Source organism: Hyperolius riggenbachi, chromosome 12, assembly GCF_040937935.1.
Source record: "Hyperolius riggenbachi isolate aHypRig1 chromosome 12, aHypRig1.pri, whole genome shotgun sequence".
NCBI classification, from domain to species: domain Eukaryota; kingdom Metazoa; phylum Chordata; class Amphibia; order Anura; family Hyperoliidae; genus Hyperolius; species Hyperolius riggenbachi.
This window is the reverse complement of record NC_090657.1, coordinates 16,576,045-16,595,209: the sequence shown is the minus strand read 5'-3', so window position 1 is coordinate 16,595,209 and position 19,165 is coordinate 16,576,045. Positions and strand designations below refer to the sequence as shown.

Below are 19,165 nucleotides of genomic sequence, written 5' to 3'. Positions count from 1 at the left end.
GCGACCCCATAGGGCCCCCAAAAGCGGGATGTTCGGGGAGTTCGGGGTTCGGCCCGAACATGCCGAACATCGCGGTCATGTTCGGCGAACTTTCCCGAACCCGAACATCCAGGTGTTCGCCCAACACTACTCTTTACGAGTACATATTATCTCGGTGCCGGGCAGTTTGGTGCAGGGCGAGACGAATGACGGCTCTCCCGAGTGCCACTAAACTCCCCAGCGGCGTTAAATACTATTTTCCCTCCGAGTTGTAGCAACTCAGAGGGAGATATAATTCGGAGTCTGGCAATCACAGGAGCCAGGAATTACCATTACGCGGGGTGCGCCGCATAGCATTGCTGCTACTATGGCGCTCAGCACCAAGTGCTGAAATGATCAGCTGCGGCTCCTTCCTCTTTTCTGCCATCATCTCCTGGGAGATGGTGGCAGCACAGAGGAAGAAGGCCATTTGGCAGGAGAGGGGATTGTAATAGTGCTTTGCTGCATTAAACCGCTGCATGGTGTTCTGGAGAGCAGCATTAGCAGGGGGGGAACAGGCCATTGGATCTAGGCCCCCCCCGCATAGATAACAGCGCCCCCCCCCCCCCCCGATCCCCATCCTCTATAAAAAAATGTCCTGTCTCAAGGGTAATGTCGGTCAGGGGCGTTTTTAGACATAGGCATTTCAGGCCATTGCCTGGAGTGCCATTGATCCTGGAGGCACTATGCCCCAGCTTCGCACCTGGGCTAAGCACTGCCCTCGGACTAAGCCACACCCCATGGGTGCTCTATCACCTGCTTCTGCTGAGTCTGGGTGGCATAAGTTGCAGGCAGCTGCAACTGTGACCCTCTGTGCCACCTTTCCCCCCACATGTTTCCTCTGTCCCCTTGAGCATCTTTCTTTCCCCCTTTGTGCCTCCTTCTGTCACCTTTGTGCCTCCATCTGTCTCCATGTGCCTCCTTCAGTCCCCCTGTGCCACCTCTGCCTCCCTGTGCCTCCTTCTGCACCCTATTGCGCCTCCTTCTGTCCCCTTGTTCCTCCTTCTGTCCCCTTGTGCTACCTCTTCCCCTCGTTCCTCCTTTAGTCCTCCTCTGCCTCCTTCTGTCTATCTGTGCCTTCTCCTGTCTCCCTTGTGCCGCCTTCTGTCTCCATGTGCCTCTTCAAGCCCGTTGTACCACATCTTCCCTCCTGCACCTTCCTCTGTCCTCCTGTGCCTCCTCCTGTTCCCCTTTGTACCTCCTTCTGTCCCCCTTTGTGCCTCCCTCTGTCTCCGTGTGTCTCCTTCTGTCCCCCTATGTGACTCCTTCTGGCCCTCGTGACTCTTTCTGTCCCTGTCAGAGTCCAGCGCTGTGCCTGTATGACCATCCTGTCTGTCTCCTGCTCCCTATAGTGCTGGCACCTCACTCTCTTCATGTCGGAAGGGAGTGTGCAACAAAATGCGACAGGATTGGCGAGTTGTTTGTATCTCGAAGACTCTCTCTATAAAGCATCCACCTTATACACTACATGGTTCATATTCTTTAGTGTATGCGTGTGTATTTATTTTCTTCTTTTTTGGGGGGGGGGGGGTGTGAGTACTTCTTGCCTGGAGTGACAAAAAGGCTGGAAACGCCTCTGATGCTGGTTGATTACTACTAGAAATGGTTCAAAGTTACAATCAGGGCAACATTTAGCATGTCAGGGCAACATTCGTCAGCAGATTTGATCATCACAGTGATCGAATCTGCTGGGGGATGTCTCACAATATATTTGCACCTTAACCTTTAACCAAGTCTCTTATCCCTCAACTTGAACAGTTATATTAACAAAAACTTTTGACCCTTCATCTTGATTGTACTCACCAGAAACCTTGATCTGTAATTCTTTACTCTTTTTTTCTTTACCTTGGGCAACAATACGACATCTGTAGAAGCCGGTATCAGACACTCTGGCTCTTGAGATGGTATAGGTTTCCCGATCTTTGGTAGTTGTGACATTGTAAATCAGACGGTCATCTTTATAGAAAAACATGATACTACTGAGCTCAAGGCCTGTGGTACGGGCAATATCTGCAATGCATCTCAGTCGCAGCTCCTCCCCCTTTGACAATCTGGTGGACGTTCCAGACAGAAGACCAATGCTGTTGATGGTGAAATCTAAATAAAAAGGAAAAAAAGGTGAGGAAAAAAATTTCACGAAAAGGCCCATCTGCACGAAAGTGAAATCTCTGTTATAGGTGGTCTGGTGGGCACCTCTTCCAGGTTCCTTATGTCTTGGAGATTAGACAGGGAAAATCAAGCTGCCAAATATGCAGCAGGGCCTGGGAAGGAGAAAACATTGATCTAGGGAAGGCTCCCTATGATATGGTTAGTCTAGCTCTAGCATATGGATAGGACAGGACAGGATAGGATAGGATAGGACAGGACAGGACAGGATAGGATAGGGTTTAGGCAGGATGAAGTAGCTGGGCTTCCAGCCCTTGCTAGGTCAGGATTGGTGGGAAGTTTGGATATAGGTTTAGGGGTGGAGTCTGAGACAGCAGTTTCAGGGAAGAAGCTCCCTCCCTCCCTTTCCTCTCCCCTTAGGCATTTTTGGGTATGTTTAATGTGTTTTTTTTGCTGCATCTGTCATTGCAGCCTGATGGGTAAGGTCTCCACTTTTCTTGGAGAGGATTTGCCTTAGGTGCAGTTAGATGCCTCTAGCCCAGTGTTCGCTACAGCTGAGTTCTTAATGTTTGGTGGCATCCAGCTGTTGTCAGCATTGGTGCCTCTGGATGCACGCACGCACGCACGCACACACACACGCACACACACACATACACACACACATTGTACACACACACACACACACGCACGCACGCACGCACGCACACACACACACACACACACAAATTCAGAAGTCCAGAAGTCTCAACTAACTGGCATGCCTGGCAGGGGGAATGGGGGGTTGTTCCTTCTCAAGTATGCTGAGCACAGCACAGCAGAAAGGACTTACAAATCCTCAGGGCAGCGGTCTTCTTTACTCCCTCTGCTTTCTCATACTGCTCCCCAGTGTGTCACCTGACTCATATTGGGTCATGTGACACATCCAAGCCATGCAGAGGGGACGCAGCAGAGCAGATGGAAGCTACAGGAGTGAAGAAGACTGTCAACCAGAGCATTTGTAGGCCGTCTTTGTTGCACTGTGCTCTGCAAGAGACTCTGTAACAAAATTTTGAACCTTATTTCTTCTATCCTATAAGTTCCTATGCCTGTTCTAATGTGGTCTGTCTTTCTGCAGCCTTTCCTAGTTGCACTGTCTCTGTAATAAATCTTATCTTCTTTCCTCTGTCGGCTCTGTCGGGCTGAGGCTGAAATGTGTGGAATGTGCAGCACTGCTTGTCATTGGCAGAAGCTTTACACACCCTCTCCAAGCTCTGCATGAGTCACACAGTAACTTGTTCTCAGCCTATCACACTCTAGTTAGAAGCCATGTCTTTGGTTTGTAAACACTGCCTAAAACTGACAATTACAAGCCAGGATTGCAGCAGGGAGTGGCAGAAACAGCACAGAGGGGCCCAGGAGAACATAATGAAGAGAATGGTATGCTTTTTATTGTAAGAATTTTAGTGTACAGATTCTCTTTAATCTATCTGTGTGTTATGACGGATCACTCCTAATGCTGGATCCACGCAGTGCGTTCGCGCACTCGATTTCCCGCTCGATTCCCGTCGATTCGTTTATTTCCAACATGTCCGATTTATATTGAATTTGCATGCAAGATGGATTTGCCTCGTATTGTCCATCTCAAATAGGTACTTTTTAGGCCTCTTTTCCACGGACTGTTGATGGGCAGTGAAATGCCTCTCAAACTCTCACAACTGCTCATTGCTGCCAGTTAACTGCTTGTTGCTGCCTGGTAACTGCTCACAACTGCCTAGTAACTGCCTTCTGAGCACACAGCTCAACAGTCCATGGAAAAGAGGCCTTAGGGCCCTTTCACACAGGCAGTTGATCTGTGTGCTCACCAAGCAGTTGTCAAGCAGCAGTGAGCAGGGCCGGCGCTACCATAGAGGCAGTGGCGGCTCCAGGAATTTTTTTTAGGGGGTGCTATGCAGGTGCTGGACCAATTTCCGGGGGAGCTGACGACCTGCGCGCGTGGCAAAAAATGGGTGTGGCTACAACCTGCGGTGCGCGGTCATGGGCGTGGTCATGACCGGATGAGGGCGGGGCTAACTGTAATTTAAAGTGAACCCAGGGTGAGAGTGATATGGTGGCTGCCATAGTTATTTCCTTTTAAACAATTTTAGTTGCCTGGCAGCCCTGCTGATCTATTTGTCTGCAGTAGTGAACTGAATTACACCAGAAACAAGCATGCAGCTAATCTTGTCAGTTCTGACAATATTGTCAGAAACCCCTGACCTGCTGCATGCTTGTTCAGGGTCTATGGTTGAAAGAATTAGAGGCAGAGGACCAACACGGCAGCCAGGCAGCTGGTATTACTTAAAAGGAGATAAATATGGCAGCCTCAATATTATTCTCACCTCGGGTTCCCTTTAAAAGTGCAACGCAAAGACAGAGGGCCCAAGTTTTGGTGACCCTTTTCCCAGAAAATTCACATAATTGTGCAGGTTTTCTCAAGAAAATACATGTAATGTGAGCAGATTTGAACAAAAAACATGTTCAATAACCCCAATATGCACAATCGGTAGCAGATATGACCCCAATACGCACAATCGTTATCAGATATGGCCCCAATATGCACAATCGTTATCAGATATGGCCCCAATATGCACAATCGTTATCAGATATGGCCCCAATATGCACAATCGTTATCAGATATGGCCCCAATGTGCACAATCGTTATCAGATATGGCCCCAATGTGCACAATCGGTAGCAGATATGGCCCCAATATGCACAATCGTTAGCAGATATGGCCCCAATATGCACAATCGTTATCAGATATGGCCCCAATATGCACAATCGGTAGCAGATATGGCCCCAATATGCACAATCGTTATCAGATATGGCCCCAATATGCACAATCGTTATCAGATATGGCCCCAATATGCACAATCGTTATCAGATATGGCCCCAATATGCACAATCGTTATCAGATATGGCCCCAATATGCACAATCGTTATCAGATATGGCCCCAATATGCACAATCGTTATCAGATATGGCCCCAATATGCACAATCGTTATCAGATATGGCCCCAATATGCACAATCGTTATCAGATATGGCCCCAATATGCACAATCGTTATCAGATATTGCCCCAATATGCACAATCGTTATCAGATATGGCCCCAATATGCACAATCGTTATCAGATATGGCCCCAATATGCACAATTGTTATCAGATATGACCCCAATATGCACAATCGTTATCAGATATGACCCCAATATGCACAATCGTTATCAGATATGACCCCAATACGCACAATCGGTAGCAGATATGGTCCCAATATGCACAATCGGTAGCAGATATGGTCCCAATATGCACAATCGGTAGCAGAAATGACCCCAATATGCACAATCGGTAGCAGATATGACTCCAATATGCACAATCGGTAGCAGATATGACCCCGATATGCACAATCGGTAGCAGAAATGACCCCGATATGCACAATCGGTAGCAGAAATGACCCCGATATGCACAATCGGTAGCAGAAATGACCCCAATATGCACAATCGGTAGCAGAAATGACCCCAATATGCACAATCGGTAGCAGAAATGACCCCAATATGCACAATCGGTAGCAGAAATGACCCCAATATGCACAATCGGTAGCAGAAATGACCCCAATATGCACAATCGGTAGCAGATATGACCCCAATATGCACAATCGGTAGCAGATATGACCCCAATATGCACAATCGGTAGCAGAAATGACCCCAATATGCACAATCGGTAGCAGAAATGACCCCAATATGCACAATCGGTAGCAGAAATGACCCCAATATGCACAATCGGTAGCAGATATGACCCCAATATGCACAATCCGTAGCAGATATGACCCCAATATGCACAATCGGTAGCAGATATGACCCCAATATGCACAATCAGCATCACCTGAAAAAGAAAAGAAAAACCCATTTACTCACCTACAGCCAGAAGACCTTCTTTCCCGACCTCCTGTCCCGACCTCCTTGTGGCGCGCAGCGCCCACGATCCTCTTCCTTCCCGACGTCACGACGAGACTTCCTGCCTGCATGCAGAGAGCAGGGCTACGGGAAAATGGCCGCCCGAAGTCTGCAGAACAGCATACCTCCCAACATTTTAAGTGTCGAAAGCGGGACACTTAGGCCACGCCCCTGGCCACGCCCCCAATCCCCTAGCCACGCCCACAAATTTATTATTATTATTTTCAAAATTTATTTTTTATTAAAAATTTTTAATTAATTAGTCCCGAAAGGGAGGGTGCCAGTGGGAGGGGGAGGAGGGTGGCCGAGGGGGGGGAAAGAAAACCCAATCGAGGCACCAGCCCGGGGATGCGGCATGGATGCCGCATGGACGCTATTAAGCTTCTCCCTCCCTCCTAATGTGCCCCCAGTGTCCCCTTATGTGATTAATTAGGGGGGTTGTCAGTGGAGGGGGGGAGAATGCCCGTCACCGTGGGTGGGGAGGAGGGTGCCACTTTTAGGTGGGGGGGGGGCGCCTGGGCAGAGAATGGAGGCGGAAAAACTGATCAAGGCTCCAGCCGCGGTACTGAGGGATGCGGGAGCCCGGCTTCAATACTTCCTCCCTCCCTCCCTCTGTGAATGCCCCCTAATGTATGTCCGTGTGCCCCCCTCTCCTCCCCTCCCTATAGGCAGAGTGAGCGCAGCGGAGCGGGCAGTCGGGTCCTCTTACCGCTGGCTGATGCACGCGTACTGTCTCTATCCGACCTCCATGTGCTTCCTGTGACGTCATAGTAAACAGGAAGCACATGGAGGTCGGATGCCAGAGACAGTACGCGTGCATCAGCCAGCGGTAAGAGGACCCGACTGCCCGCTCCGCTGCGCTCACTCTGCCTATAGGGAGGGGAGGAGAGGGGGGCACACGGACATACATTTGGGGGCATTCACAGAGGGAGGGAGGGAGGAAGTAATGAAGCCGGCTCCCGCATCCCTCAGTACCGCGGCTGGAGCCTCGATCAGTTTTTCCGCCTCTATTCTCTGCCAGCCGTCGGGATTCGAGAGGGGGGGCCCGGGATAGCGGGAGGGCCCCCCAAATCGGGAGAATCCCGACGAAAACGGGACGGTTGGGGGGTATGAGAACAGGGCTCCGGGCGGCCATCTTACCGTAGCCCTGCCTGTTGCTCCGTGCTGCCACTGTGTGAACTGACTTGGCGTCTTTTAGACGCCTGAAGTCAGTTCACTCCAGGGGGTGCTTTGGGGGTGCTTGGACAATTCTAGGGGGTGCTCGAGCACCCCCAAGCACCCCCCTGGCGCCGCCCCTGCATAGAGGCAAAGGAGGCAGCTGCCCCAGAGCTTGTAGGGGCCCCCAGTGGCTACAAGTGGAAAAATTTTTTCAAATCGGCCTTATAGTTTTTGAGAAAATCGATTTTAAAGTTTCAAAGGAAAAAAATACACATTTAAAAACCTGCCGACTTTAATGGTTGATAGCAAATCCACCTTAAATGCTAGAAACCCTAAATTTGCAGGATATGTTAAGGAGATCATTGGGAATAAGAGGAAAAAACTATTTTTCAAAAAGACCTTATAGTTTTTAAGAAAATCGATTTTAAAGTTTCGAAGGAAAAAAGTAGACTTTTAAATGCGGTAAATGTTACTTTTAGTAGCAAACCTAACGGTAGTGTAATTTTACATGTATCAAAAGAAAGAGCAATACATCTCCTGACGGGGTTTCCAGGGGGTCCATACGCAGCCGCAGCGCTTTGGCCAGGGATCGCTATACAGCCGCAATATGGCTGTATGAAGATCCCTGGCATTTTTTCCTATTTTTCCAATTTTTTTTTATGTTTAATGTGGGAATTTTTTTTTTTAATTATGTGGGGTCCCCCCTCCTGAAACTTTTTAACCCCTTGTCTCCCATGCAGGCTGGGGTAGCCAGAATGTGGAGCTCCGACCGATTGGGACTTCACACCCTGACTATACCAGCTGCAAAAAAGGTCCCTTAATGCCGATTTTTGTTCCGGGGTATCTGTTGGGGGGGGCCCCCCAGGTTTATTTTGCCCTGGTGCCCATTGTTGCCTAAACCGGCCCTGGCAGTGAGCAGTTTCCAGGCAGCAGCAAGCAGTTGTGAGTGGTCGACGGGCATTTCACTGCCTATCAACTGCCCGTGTGAAAAGGACCCTTAGTCTGGTCTTCAGCTGTTGCATCTTCTCCGATAGAGCACTCATCTTTTAACTACTTGCCGACTGCGTGAAGGTGGCGACAGCCCCAGGACCGCTCCACTTGCCGACCACTCCTATGGGGCTAGCAGGACATCGCGCACTCTGACACACGCGCATCTCTGCTTGGAAGGCTCTGCTCCACCTTCAGTCTCCCAGTGGCGATCGGGTTATCCCAGTGGCAATAACCCTGTACAGCGCTGCGATCTAAGCCAGCGCTGTACAGCGCTGAAGCCTATCACAGCCGATCGCACTGATAGGAGGCTGACGGGGGAAGGGGGGGGGGAGGGGGAGGTAGAGAAAAAAAAAAGCAATTTTATTAGGAAAAAGATAATACAAATATTTGACCCCCAAAAAATAAACACCGGGGGAGAGATCAGACCCCACCAACAAGGAGCTCTGTTGGTGGGGAGAAAAAAAGGGGGGAGGAATCACTTGTGTGCTGAGTTGTACGGCCCTGCAGTGAGCCCTTAAAGCTGCAGTGGCCAATTTAAGAAAAATGTCCTGGTCTTTAGGGGGTTTAACACCGCAGTCCTGAATTCTAATGAGGCTTTCTACGGCATCCTCAGGTTCTCTGCCGCTACTCCTGACCCTCCAGCTGACTGGGGCAGGGCCGGATTTACCATAAGGCACTCTAGGCACGTGCCTACAGGCGCCTGATTGGACAAGGGGCGGGTGTAAATCATGTCCCTTTAAGATGAAAAGGCTGAAAAAGCAACACTAATGCCAGCGCCGCCTGCCTCCTTCTCTTTGCATAATGATCCGACGGCCACGTGTGCGGCCGCAACTACAGTGAGGGGCGGGCGGCTAGTGACACTCGCACACACAATTATGTGCCGCTCTCCCCGCCCACTGGCCGCCGGATTCATGTCTGCACGCAGCGCTGCAAGTGCAACTAACAGCAGCTGCTTCGTGCATAGGTGGCGGGGGGCTGCACGATTGTCTGTCCCTGCTGCCCTGGAGTCCTCCTGGCTGGGACTTTGATAAAGCACGTGGGTGGGCGAGGCGGGGCATGAATAATCATCACTTACCGGCGAAAATTATCCTGCCGGTGCGATGGAAGGGGGACAGAGAGGAGGAAGATGAATCCAGTAGCACGGGTAGGGAAGAAGCTCCGCCCCGCCGACCCCTCTCCTGTCTATCAGCAATCAGCATGTGTTGTTTTCAAGTGACAGGCGGGGAGGGGGTGCGGAGGAAACAACACTGTAGGTAGGACTCATGAGATAGCCCTGCACTTTATAGTTTCAACTTCGCCCCGCCCCGTGTGTATACTATTGGGGGCTTGAGGCTGTCTGTGCATGTGTGACTGACACAGTGCCCTGGTACCTGGTGGATGTACAGAGAAAAATGTATGCAGCCAGTCTGCTGGTTGTGGAGTAAGTGATTGTGTGTGTATTGTGAGCTGTGTGTGTGTACATTGTGACCAGCCAGCGTGCACTGCATTTGCTTAGCTGCCTCAGCAGCATATTCCTGTGAGCCGAAAAAGGATCACCGCTATGGTAGCCTGCTGATGAACTCTGCCCCGCCCCTCCCCCCTTTCAGCTGAATCTGTGCAGGAATGGAGGAACAGGTCCAGTGGCAGCATTGTGCTCAGTTGAGGGGACACAGAGAAAACTGATGCAGCCAGTCTCTGCTGACATTGGTGAGAATGTGTGTGTACTATGAGCTGTGTGTATTGTGTACTGTGAGTATGTGTGTACTGTGTGCATTGTAAGCTCTGTGTGTGTGAGTACTGTGAGCTGTGTGTGTACTGTGAGCTGTGTGTGTACTGTGAGCTCTGTGTGTGTACTGTGAGCTCTGTGTGTGTACTGTGAGCTCTGTGTGTGTGTGTGTATACTGTGAGCTTGGGGGGTGTATACTGTGAGCTTGTGGGGGTGTACTGTGAGCTTGTGGGGGTGTACTGTGAGCTTGTGTGTGTGTGTGTGTATACTGTGAGCTTGTGTGGGTGTACTGTGAGCTTGTGTGGGTGTGTAAGGTGTGTTTTTTTTAAGTGTTATTGAGAGCATTAATACTGAAGCATTTTATACTTAGTGGGGCTTCCTTTAGTCCCATGTAGGCCTTGAGCTTCCTCGATGCCCTCACCAGTCGCTCCGTTGTTACCTCTGGTAAATTGGCCAGTTGCGCTTCACAACGCATGTACAACCCTGCTGTGTATGCACCCCTGTCACACTCCTGCGGCTGGGAGTGTTCTCTGCCTGGGGAGGACACATGTGCAGAGGTGACCAGGGGACAACCGAGCGGCCCCGGAGGACAGGGATAGAGCCCGTGGCCTACATGGGGCTGGAGGAAGCCCCAGGTAAGTATATATCCCACAGTATTTAACCTCTCAAGTTTACTTTAAACAAGCATGCTTTATTGCGTGGGGGAAGGGGGGGGGGGTTAATGGAATGGCTATTGTCCAGGCTGCAGATTGCCTGGGGGGGGGGGGGGGGGGGGGAATTGTATTAATACCTAGGCCAGGGGCTGTTTGAGCAAAGTGATCTGGGAAGGGTGGTCCTTGTCTAGGCTTTAAAGGGGTCATCTGGCAAAAATATGGGTCTACCGCTCTACTTACCTGGGGCTTCCTCCAGCCCCTTGCAGATGACACGCCGCAGCTCTGCGCTCAGTTTTCAGCCCGAGGTCCTCGCCAGTGCAAAGGGCGACCTTTGGCTATAGGCTGCCCACCATTTGCCTATATACTTGCCTTTATGACAGGCAACTGGGACGGTGCTTTGTGCACCACCCTGTACTTTATAAAAAGGTTTGTTGCCTAGGCCACAATTTATCACTACTTGTCATCTGTTACCTGCTACCTTCCAAACTAGGGATGATCAATGAGATGCAAATAGTTCAGTTTATGCATGATTATGTAAATGTATGCAGCTTGAGAAGGAACCAATCAATTTAAACCTGGGTGAGACTTGATTGGTCCATTTTCAAGCGGCATACATTTGGGGGTGTGGCCTTTGCTGAGGGGCGGAGTTTAGGGCGCCAGAACTTCTGTGCCTATAGGCTCCTGAGCTGTAAATCCGGCCCTGGACTGGGGCTATGCCCCTCCTCTGGCATGAGCATGGCCAGAGCTGGGACAAGATCCTTCAGCACCCAAGACTGAGACACCAAAGTGCGCCCCTCCATCCCTCCCACCCCAGCCGTCACACACTGATTACTATTAGACTAAGAGGACCCCAGGACCCCCAACACCTTAATCTCTAGTTATCTGGCTTGCAGTTACTGCCATGTATCCCCTTTTCTTATTTCTTTGTGCTTCAAACACAATAGGGGAATGATAGCTGAGTAAGTTGTGCACCCCCTCCAACACTGCGCCCTGAGGCTGGAGCCTCTCTAGCTTCTGCCTCGGCACGGCCCTGAGAATGGCTGTTCTGCAGCTGTGCGAGCATGGCCTTGTGCATTAGCGGCCCTGGCTCACTGCGCAGGCATGGCCGCACTCACGCAGGTGCAGTATGCTTGAAGAGGAGCGTGGCCCCCGATCAGATTGCTGACAAGGCCTTATTGGTAATCTTTGGAGGGTCAGTGAGCAGTAACTGTAGACCAATGGATGGAATGGGAAGCCTCATAATGATCCAGAGGGTTCCCTCTTCTTAAGCAAGTATATGATTTTATACCAGAGATTTGGCTTGGGTACAGTTTAAGGTCCTCTAGCAGCAAGATGCAGATGGCACAGTAAGAAATGACACATTCCAGCTGGGCTGCCTTGAGAAATGTGTGGCCCCCATACCAGGAAAACTTACTGGTCCCCCCCCCACTGAAAAAAGAAGTGTTTCTGAATAAAAGAAACATGATGTTAGCGCTATATAAATACATAATAATAATAATAATATGATAGGACATTCGGCTGTGACCATGCAATGGAAAAAGTGAGGTTCCGCATAATGTCCTGTGGAAAATGTAAGCCCTTATTAAATCTTAATGAAATCAAATAAAACCAGCATCAACAAGTAGCCGAGATGTTTCGGATGCACAATGGTCCTTAAAGGGAACCAGAGACGAAGCACCCTTGTGTATTTTACCATATATATCAGTAAGAACATTAGAGAAAACACTTACCATGCTCTCTGTTTCATCCTCACTGCTAAAAGTGTCTGTTATCAGCTGTGATAAGAATGCCGGACTGAGCATTCAATCTGTTTTTTCTGGGAATGATTATTGCTGAGTCATTATAGCAGAGCCACAAGGGGGCAGGCTTGGGCTTTAAAAGACACCCCAGAAGACAGACTCAGCTATAATCTTTCCGTAGCAAAGCCAGACTGAGTGCTCAGTCGGGGATTCTTATCAGAGGTGATAACAGTCAGATTAAACAGAGAACAATAAAACAAAGAGCAGATTAGGTGTTTACTGTCATGTTCACACTGATTTGTAAGGTAAAATACAAGAGGGTGCTTCATCTCTGGTTCTCTTTAATCATAGCACCATGAGTAAGGACCATTGTGCGTCCAAAACATTTCAGCATGACATTTTCCACGGGACATTGTGTGGAGCCTCCCATTTTCCATTGTCTGGTCCGTGGCTGAGTCCCCTGGCTCCTGCACTGTCCCTGATGCTGAGGTAGAGTGGACCTCACTCTTCCTTCCAGACTGTGACTGTACAGGGCAGTTTCTAGGCTAAATTGCACCCAGGACGAGGGTGTAAAGATTGCACCCCCTTTTTGTCAACAATGGAAGTCTATGGGTCATATGCAAAAAGCATATATATGCGTTTTACAATGTGCATTTTTCAAAATGCACGACCTGCTGCATATTTCTCTAAAGCGCATGTAAAACGCACATAATGTATTTCAAAGGAGATGCAAAGCACTGCGTTTTTATTAAATAAATATGATACTGTATTTTACTTCATTGAAAATCAGAATCAGAATCTATTGAAAAAAAAACCTGCAAACACACAAAAATGCATGAAAAACGCAAAACACGTACAACAACGCTCCCCAAAATGTAGAAATGCAAAATGCAGAAACCACATGGATTTCTGCATTGCCTAATGTGCTCCTAGCATAAAAGAGAATTCAGAAAGACCTGAGAATCCCAGGGAGTGAAAAAAAGCATTCTCCTGCTGCGATTATCAAGACCTAACAATTCTTCGGGTAAAACTGATCTTTGCATAAGTTGCAGTAGCCTGTAGAGTTGGGCCGAACGGTTCGCCTGCGAACGGTTCCATGCGAACTTCCGTGGTTCGCGTCCCGCAGGCGAACGTTTGCGGAAGTTCGGTTCGCCCCATAATGCACCATGGAGGGTCAACTTTGACCCTCTACATCACAGTCAGCAGGCCCAGTGTAGCCAATTAGGCTACACTAGCCCCTGGAGCCTCACCCCCCTTATATAAGGCAGGCAGCGGCGGCCATTACGGTCACTCGTGTGCCTGCATTAGTGAGAGTAGGGCGAGCTGCTGCAGACTGTCTCTCATAGGGAAAGATTAGTTAGGCTTAGCTTGTTCCTGGCTGCATACCTGTTCTGTGAACCCACCACTGCATACCTGTTCATTGAACCCACCACTGCATACCTGTTCATTGAACCCACCACTGCATACCTGTTCAGTGAACCCACCACTGCATACCTGTTCAGTGAACCTGCCAGGCTGCCACTGCATACCTGTTCTGTGAACCCACCACTGCATACCCTTCTGTGAACCCACCACTGCATACCTGTTGTGTTCAGTGAACCCGCCACTGCATACCTGTTGTGTTCAGTGAACCCGCCACTGCATACCTGTTCTGTTCAGTGGACCCGCCACTGTATACCTGTTCAGTGAACCCGCCACTGCATACCTGTTGTGTTCAGTGAACCTGCCACTGCATACCTGTTCTGTGAACCCGCCACTGCATACCTGTTCTGTGAACCCACCACTGCATACCTGTTCAGTGAACCCACCACTGCACTCTCGCCATGGTGCACACCAGTCCAGCACGGCCGTCACTACACAAACAGCTGTTTGCGGTGCGTTACACGGTGAGTTTGGTGTGTCAGTGTGAAGCAGTACCTTAATTACACTACCTGATTGATGTATACACATGCAAGATGTTTTAAAGCACTTTAGGCCTGTCATTTAGCATTCAATGTGATTTCTGCCCTTAAAACGCTGCTTTGCGTCAAATCCAGATTTTTCCCGGGGACTTTTGGCATGTATCCCACTCCGCCATGCCCCCCTCCAGGTGTTAGACCCCTTGAAACATCTTTTCCATCACTTTCGTGGCCAGCATACATTATTTTTTTCAAAGTTTGCATCCCCATTGAAGTCTATTGCGGTTCGCGAACTTTAACGCGAACCGAACCTTCCGCGGAAGTTCGCGAACCCGGTTCGCGAACCTAAAATCGGAGGTTCGGCCCAACTCTAGTAGCCTGATGGATGCACTGTGGGCTCAGCTAATGAGAACATAAATTAATGCATATCCCACTAGAGACGTAGCTGGGGTTTTCAGCGCCGGAGTTTTTGCCTGCCCCCCCTCCTCCCCCCTGGACACAATGGGTGTGGCCACACATCTGAATGTGGTTGAGGTCATTGGTGGAGTCAAATCTACAAATGCTGTTTAGATAACCAAATGTGCCTCCTTCTCCAGTTCATATAGCCAAATGTGCCCCCCTTTAGATAACCAGGCATGCCCCTTCCCCCATTTAGATAGCCAGGTGTGCCCCCCCTATAGATAGCCAGATGTGCCCCCCTATAGATAGCTAAATCTGGCCCCTTCCCCCATACAGATAGCCAGATGTGCCCGCCTTTAAATAGCCAAATGTGCCCGCTTTAGAAAGCCAGATGTTCCTCCCTTTAGATAGCTGGCTGTGCCCTGCTTTTTCTGCTCTTAACGCTTCTGCACTCCTCTGCAGATGGAGGGATAGAAGCAGGGCCACTTCAGGCAGCCAGCAAGCCACCTATCACGCGCAGGGGGTGCAGCAGCCACGCTGAGCGCCCTCACAGAGCTGCACCCAGGGACAAATGTTCCTCCTACCCACCCATAGCTACGCCTCTGCGTCCCACAACCACTGTTTACAGCACATGAATATTTTTCTTGCCTCTCTAGTCGGCAAATACTGAAATGTAGTGTCCAATCAGAATCACATCCAGAATCTGGGGTGGAGAGGAACTGGCTCTGAAAGTCACATGATGACCTTGAGTGAAATTACATTGTACAGATACACAGCATAAATAAATAAATAAAAAGAAACCATATCACAAAGCAGTGGCAGAGCTTTATATGTACTCCAAACTCACATAAGCCAGCTTGGAGTCAGCTGGATAACATACTGGTAAGGCTGCTGTTGCCTTTGATGTAGCTCAAGCCAGTTCATAAAACAGTAAGGAGTCTTCAGGCACGGCTCCCTAACGATCCTGGTGGATCATTAGGAGCAGGCCCTAAGCCCATGGAGCAGGCCCTAAGTGACTGCAGCGTGCAGCCCTGAATTGCTTTAGGTCCACCCGGAAAATGCACAAAATAAATGTTAGGTATCTTGTCTAAATTCAAACTAACTAACATAGTCTGGCGGCAATCAAATATTTTTTATGCCTTACAAACACCACCCAACAGAGTGTGTCAGTATGGTAACACCCAAAGGAAGAAATGTGAAAATGTGACGTTCCTGGGCAAATATGCAGGTGACGATGATTGTGGGCAGATGTGAAATGTACAGCTGTTACAGAGAGTTTCCGAAGGTGACTAAGATGTCCCAACCAATGCTGAACACCATAATCTGACATGAGTACAAGAATTTAAAGCCACCTGCAAAATATCATCACAAAGGCAACTAACAATTGTAAAAATAGATGAGCTCATTCACTTTGACCTCACCACTGACCTTTATTACTACACTGAACAACACATATATCAAAATATTTAGGTTTTGCAAGGTTTCTGGCAAGCCGAATCTCATGCTGGTTACAGAGATCTCACAGGGTTTCAGTGGTGATATCTCAGTAGCCACCGTGACATGTTTAACCTGTATGGAATTGTGGAATCCTCCTCCCTAATGTTTATGGTAAAAATAACCCCATAAATGTATAAGAAAGAGCAGCTTGGAGAGTGCAAAATTATGGTATGCAAATCTAAAAATTATGGGGAATAAGATACAAACTTGATTACAAAAATCAAAGCAATATGGAAATTTACCATTTTGGGGAGGAAAAACAAACTACTTCAGGAAAAACTCACCACTATCGGAGACTTGCTGGGGGCTCAAAGGACTACCTAATAATGCTAATTGTGGGACACATCCGGCTACCTAGCATTTAGGGCCACACGTGGGCATGGCTATCTAATACTACTACATAAGGTGGTGATAAAGGTGTCCAAAAACTGCCTAATTCTATCTGTGGGAGGAAATGAGGAGGAACAAAGGCTACCTGATTCTGATATAATTTTATTCATAAGGTTGCATTTTTTATGCTTCAGGGGTTGGAGAGTGATACATGTATTTGGGAAGAGAATTCCGGGCAAGGGGAAAAGTTACAGAGAAGTTGTGTACATGGGAATGTGGCAAGGTGCCTTTAATGAGGATAGGAAAAAGCTATGCGAAGAGTGGAGGGTGTAGTTGGGATGGAATCTGGAATAAAGTGAAGAGGTGTATGAAGAAGAAGGTTTTTTGCTAGATAGGCTAAAGATAGTGTTTAACAAGCATCCCCTAGGTAATTGGGTTCCAGTGCGGAGCTCAGCAACCAGGGGTAACAGCTTCGGAGCAAGAAGTTTGGTGCCTCAACCAAACAGAAGATTTCAGTTGCTAGTCTGTTAATAGACCGCAAAGAACAATGTTACAGTAATTGGGGTGGGGTATGAATTTTAGTACTGTCCTGTGTGAAGAAGGATGGATGCAAGATAAATGGGAAGTGAATTAATGCATAGAATTAATGAAAGTGCAAAATCAAATGTTACCCCCATGCGTAAAGCACACACTATCTGACCCCCCAAAAAAGTGGTGGCCATACCCGGGGCTTCTACAAGGCCTCCATAAAGTCTGTGGTTCCTCAGCCATTCTTCCATGAAGGGCGCATGCTCTGACCACTCACCCATCCTCTTGTGTTTGCTCCCCCGCAGCTGTGTGCAGTAGCCACAGCCTAGAGTGTCCTTGTTATCAGAGCCGGGACAAGGTCCTCCAGCACCCAACGATGAGACATCAAAGTTCGACCCTCCATCCCTCCTACCCCAGCCGTCACACACTGATTGCTATAAGAATAAGATTTGCGCCATGGCCCCCAACACATTAATCTCTAGTTATCTGGCTTGCAGTCACTTCCATGTATCCCCTTTTCTTAATTCTCTCTGCTTCAAACACAATAGGGGAATGATAGCTGAGTGAGTTGTGTGCCACCTCCTACACTGCGCCCTGAGGCTGGAGACTCTCTCGCCTCTGCCTCGGCCCAGCCCAGCTTGTTATACACGGCTACAAATGCCTCCATACTGCACATGCCCTGCAGGGGAATCTCACCATTGTGGGAGGGAAGGAGACAACTACTGCAGGGGAATCTTACCAATGTGTGAGGGAAGGAGACAACTACTGCAGGGGAATCTCACCAATGTGTGAGGGAAGGAGACAACTACTGCAGGGGAATCTCACCAATGTGGAAAGGAAGGAGACAACTACTGCAGGGGAATCTCACCAATGTGGGAAAGAAGGAGACAACTACTGCAGAGGAATCTCACCAATGTGTGAGGGAAGGAGACAACTACTGCAGGGGAATCTCACCAATGTGTGAGGGAAGGAGACAACTACTGCAGGGGAATCTCACAAATGTGGGAGGGAAAGAGACAACTACTGCAGGAAAATCTCACCAATGTGTGAGGGAAGGAGACAACTACTGTAGGGGAATCTCACCAATGTGTGAGGGAAGGAGACAACTACTGCAGGGGAATCTCACCAATGTGTGAGGGAAGGAGACAACTACTGTAGGGGAATCTCACCAATGTGGGAAGGAAGGAGACAACTACTGCAGGGGAATCTCACCAATGTGGGAAGGAAGGAGACAACTACTGCAGGGGAATCTCACCAATGTGGGAAGGAAGGAGACAACTACTGCAGGGGAATCTCACCAATGTGTGAGGGAAGGAGACAACTACTGCAGGGAAATCTCACCAATGTGTGAGGGAAGGAGACAACTACTGCAGGGAAATCTCACCAATGTGGGAGGGAAAGAGACACAACTACTGCAGGGGAATCTCACCAATGTGTGAGGGAAGGAGACAACTACTGCAGGGGAATCTCACCAATGTGTGAGGGAAGGAGACAACTACTGCAGGGAAATCACACCCATGTGTGAGGGGAGGAGACAACTACTGCAGGAGAATCACACCCATGTGTGAGGGGAGGAGACGACTACTGCAGGGGAATCTCACCAATGTGTGAGGGAAGGAGACAACTACTGCAGGGAAATCTCACCAATGTGCGAGGTAAGGAGACAACTACTGCAGGGGAATCTCACCAATGTGTGAGGGAAGGAGACAACTACTGCAGGGGAATCTCACCAATGTGGGAAGGAAGGAGACAACTACTGCAGGGGAATCTCACCAATGTGGGAAGGAAGGAGACAACTACTGCAGAGGAATCTCACCAATGTGTGAGGGAAGGAGACAACTACTGCAGGGGAATCTCACCAATGTGTGAGGGAAGGAGACAACTACTGCAGGGGAATCTCACAAATGTGGGAGGGAAAGAGACAACTACTGCAGGAAAATCTCACCAATGTGTGAGGGGAGGAGACAACTACTGCAGGGGAATCTCACCAATGTGTGAGGGAAGGAGACAACTACTGCAGGGGAATCTCACCAATGTGGGAAGGAAGGAGACAACTACTGCAGGGGAATCTCACCAATGTGGGAAGGAAGGAGACAACTACTGCAGGGGAATCTCACCAATGTGTGAGGGAAGGAGACAACTACTGCAGGGGAATCTCACCAATGTGTGAGGGAAGGAGAC

General features: G+C 49.0%; 1 protein-coding gene across 1 annotated transcript in view; it reads right to left on the bottom strand.

Annotated features, from left to right (window-relative positions):
- Positions 1-19,165, bottom strand: part of PECAM1 (platelet and endothelial cell adhesion molecule 1) — a 121,345-nt gene that overhangs the window by 92,743 nt on the left and 9,437 nt on the right. The window contains exon 3 of the mRNA XM_068263830.1: positions 1,822-2,115. Coding sequence (XP_068119931.1) covers positions 1,822-2,115 — 294 coding nt within the window. The remainder of the gene's footprint in view (positions 1-1,821; positions 2,116-19,165) is intronic.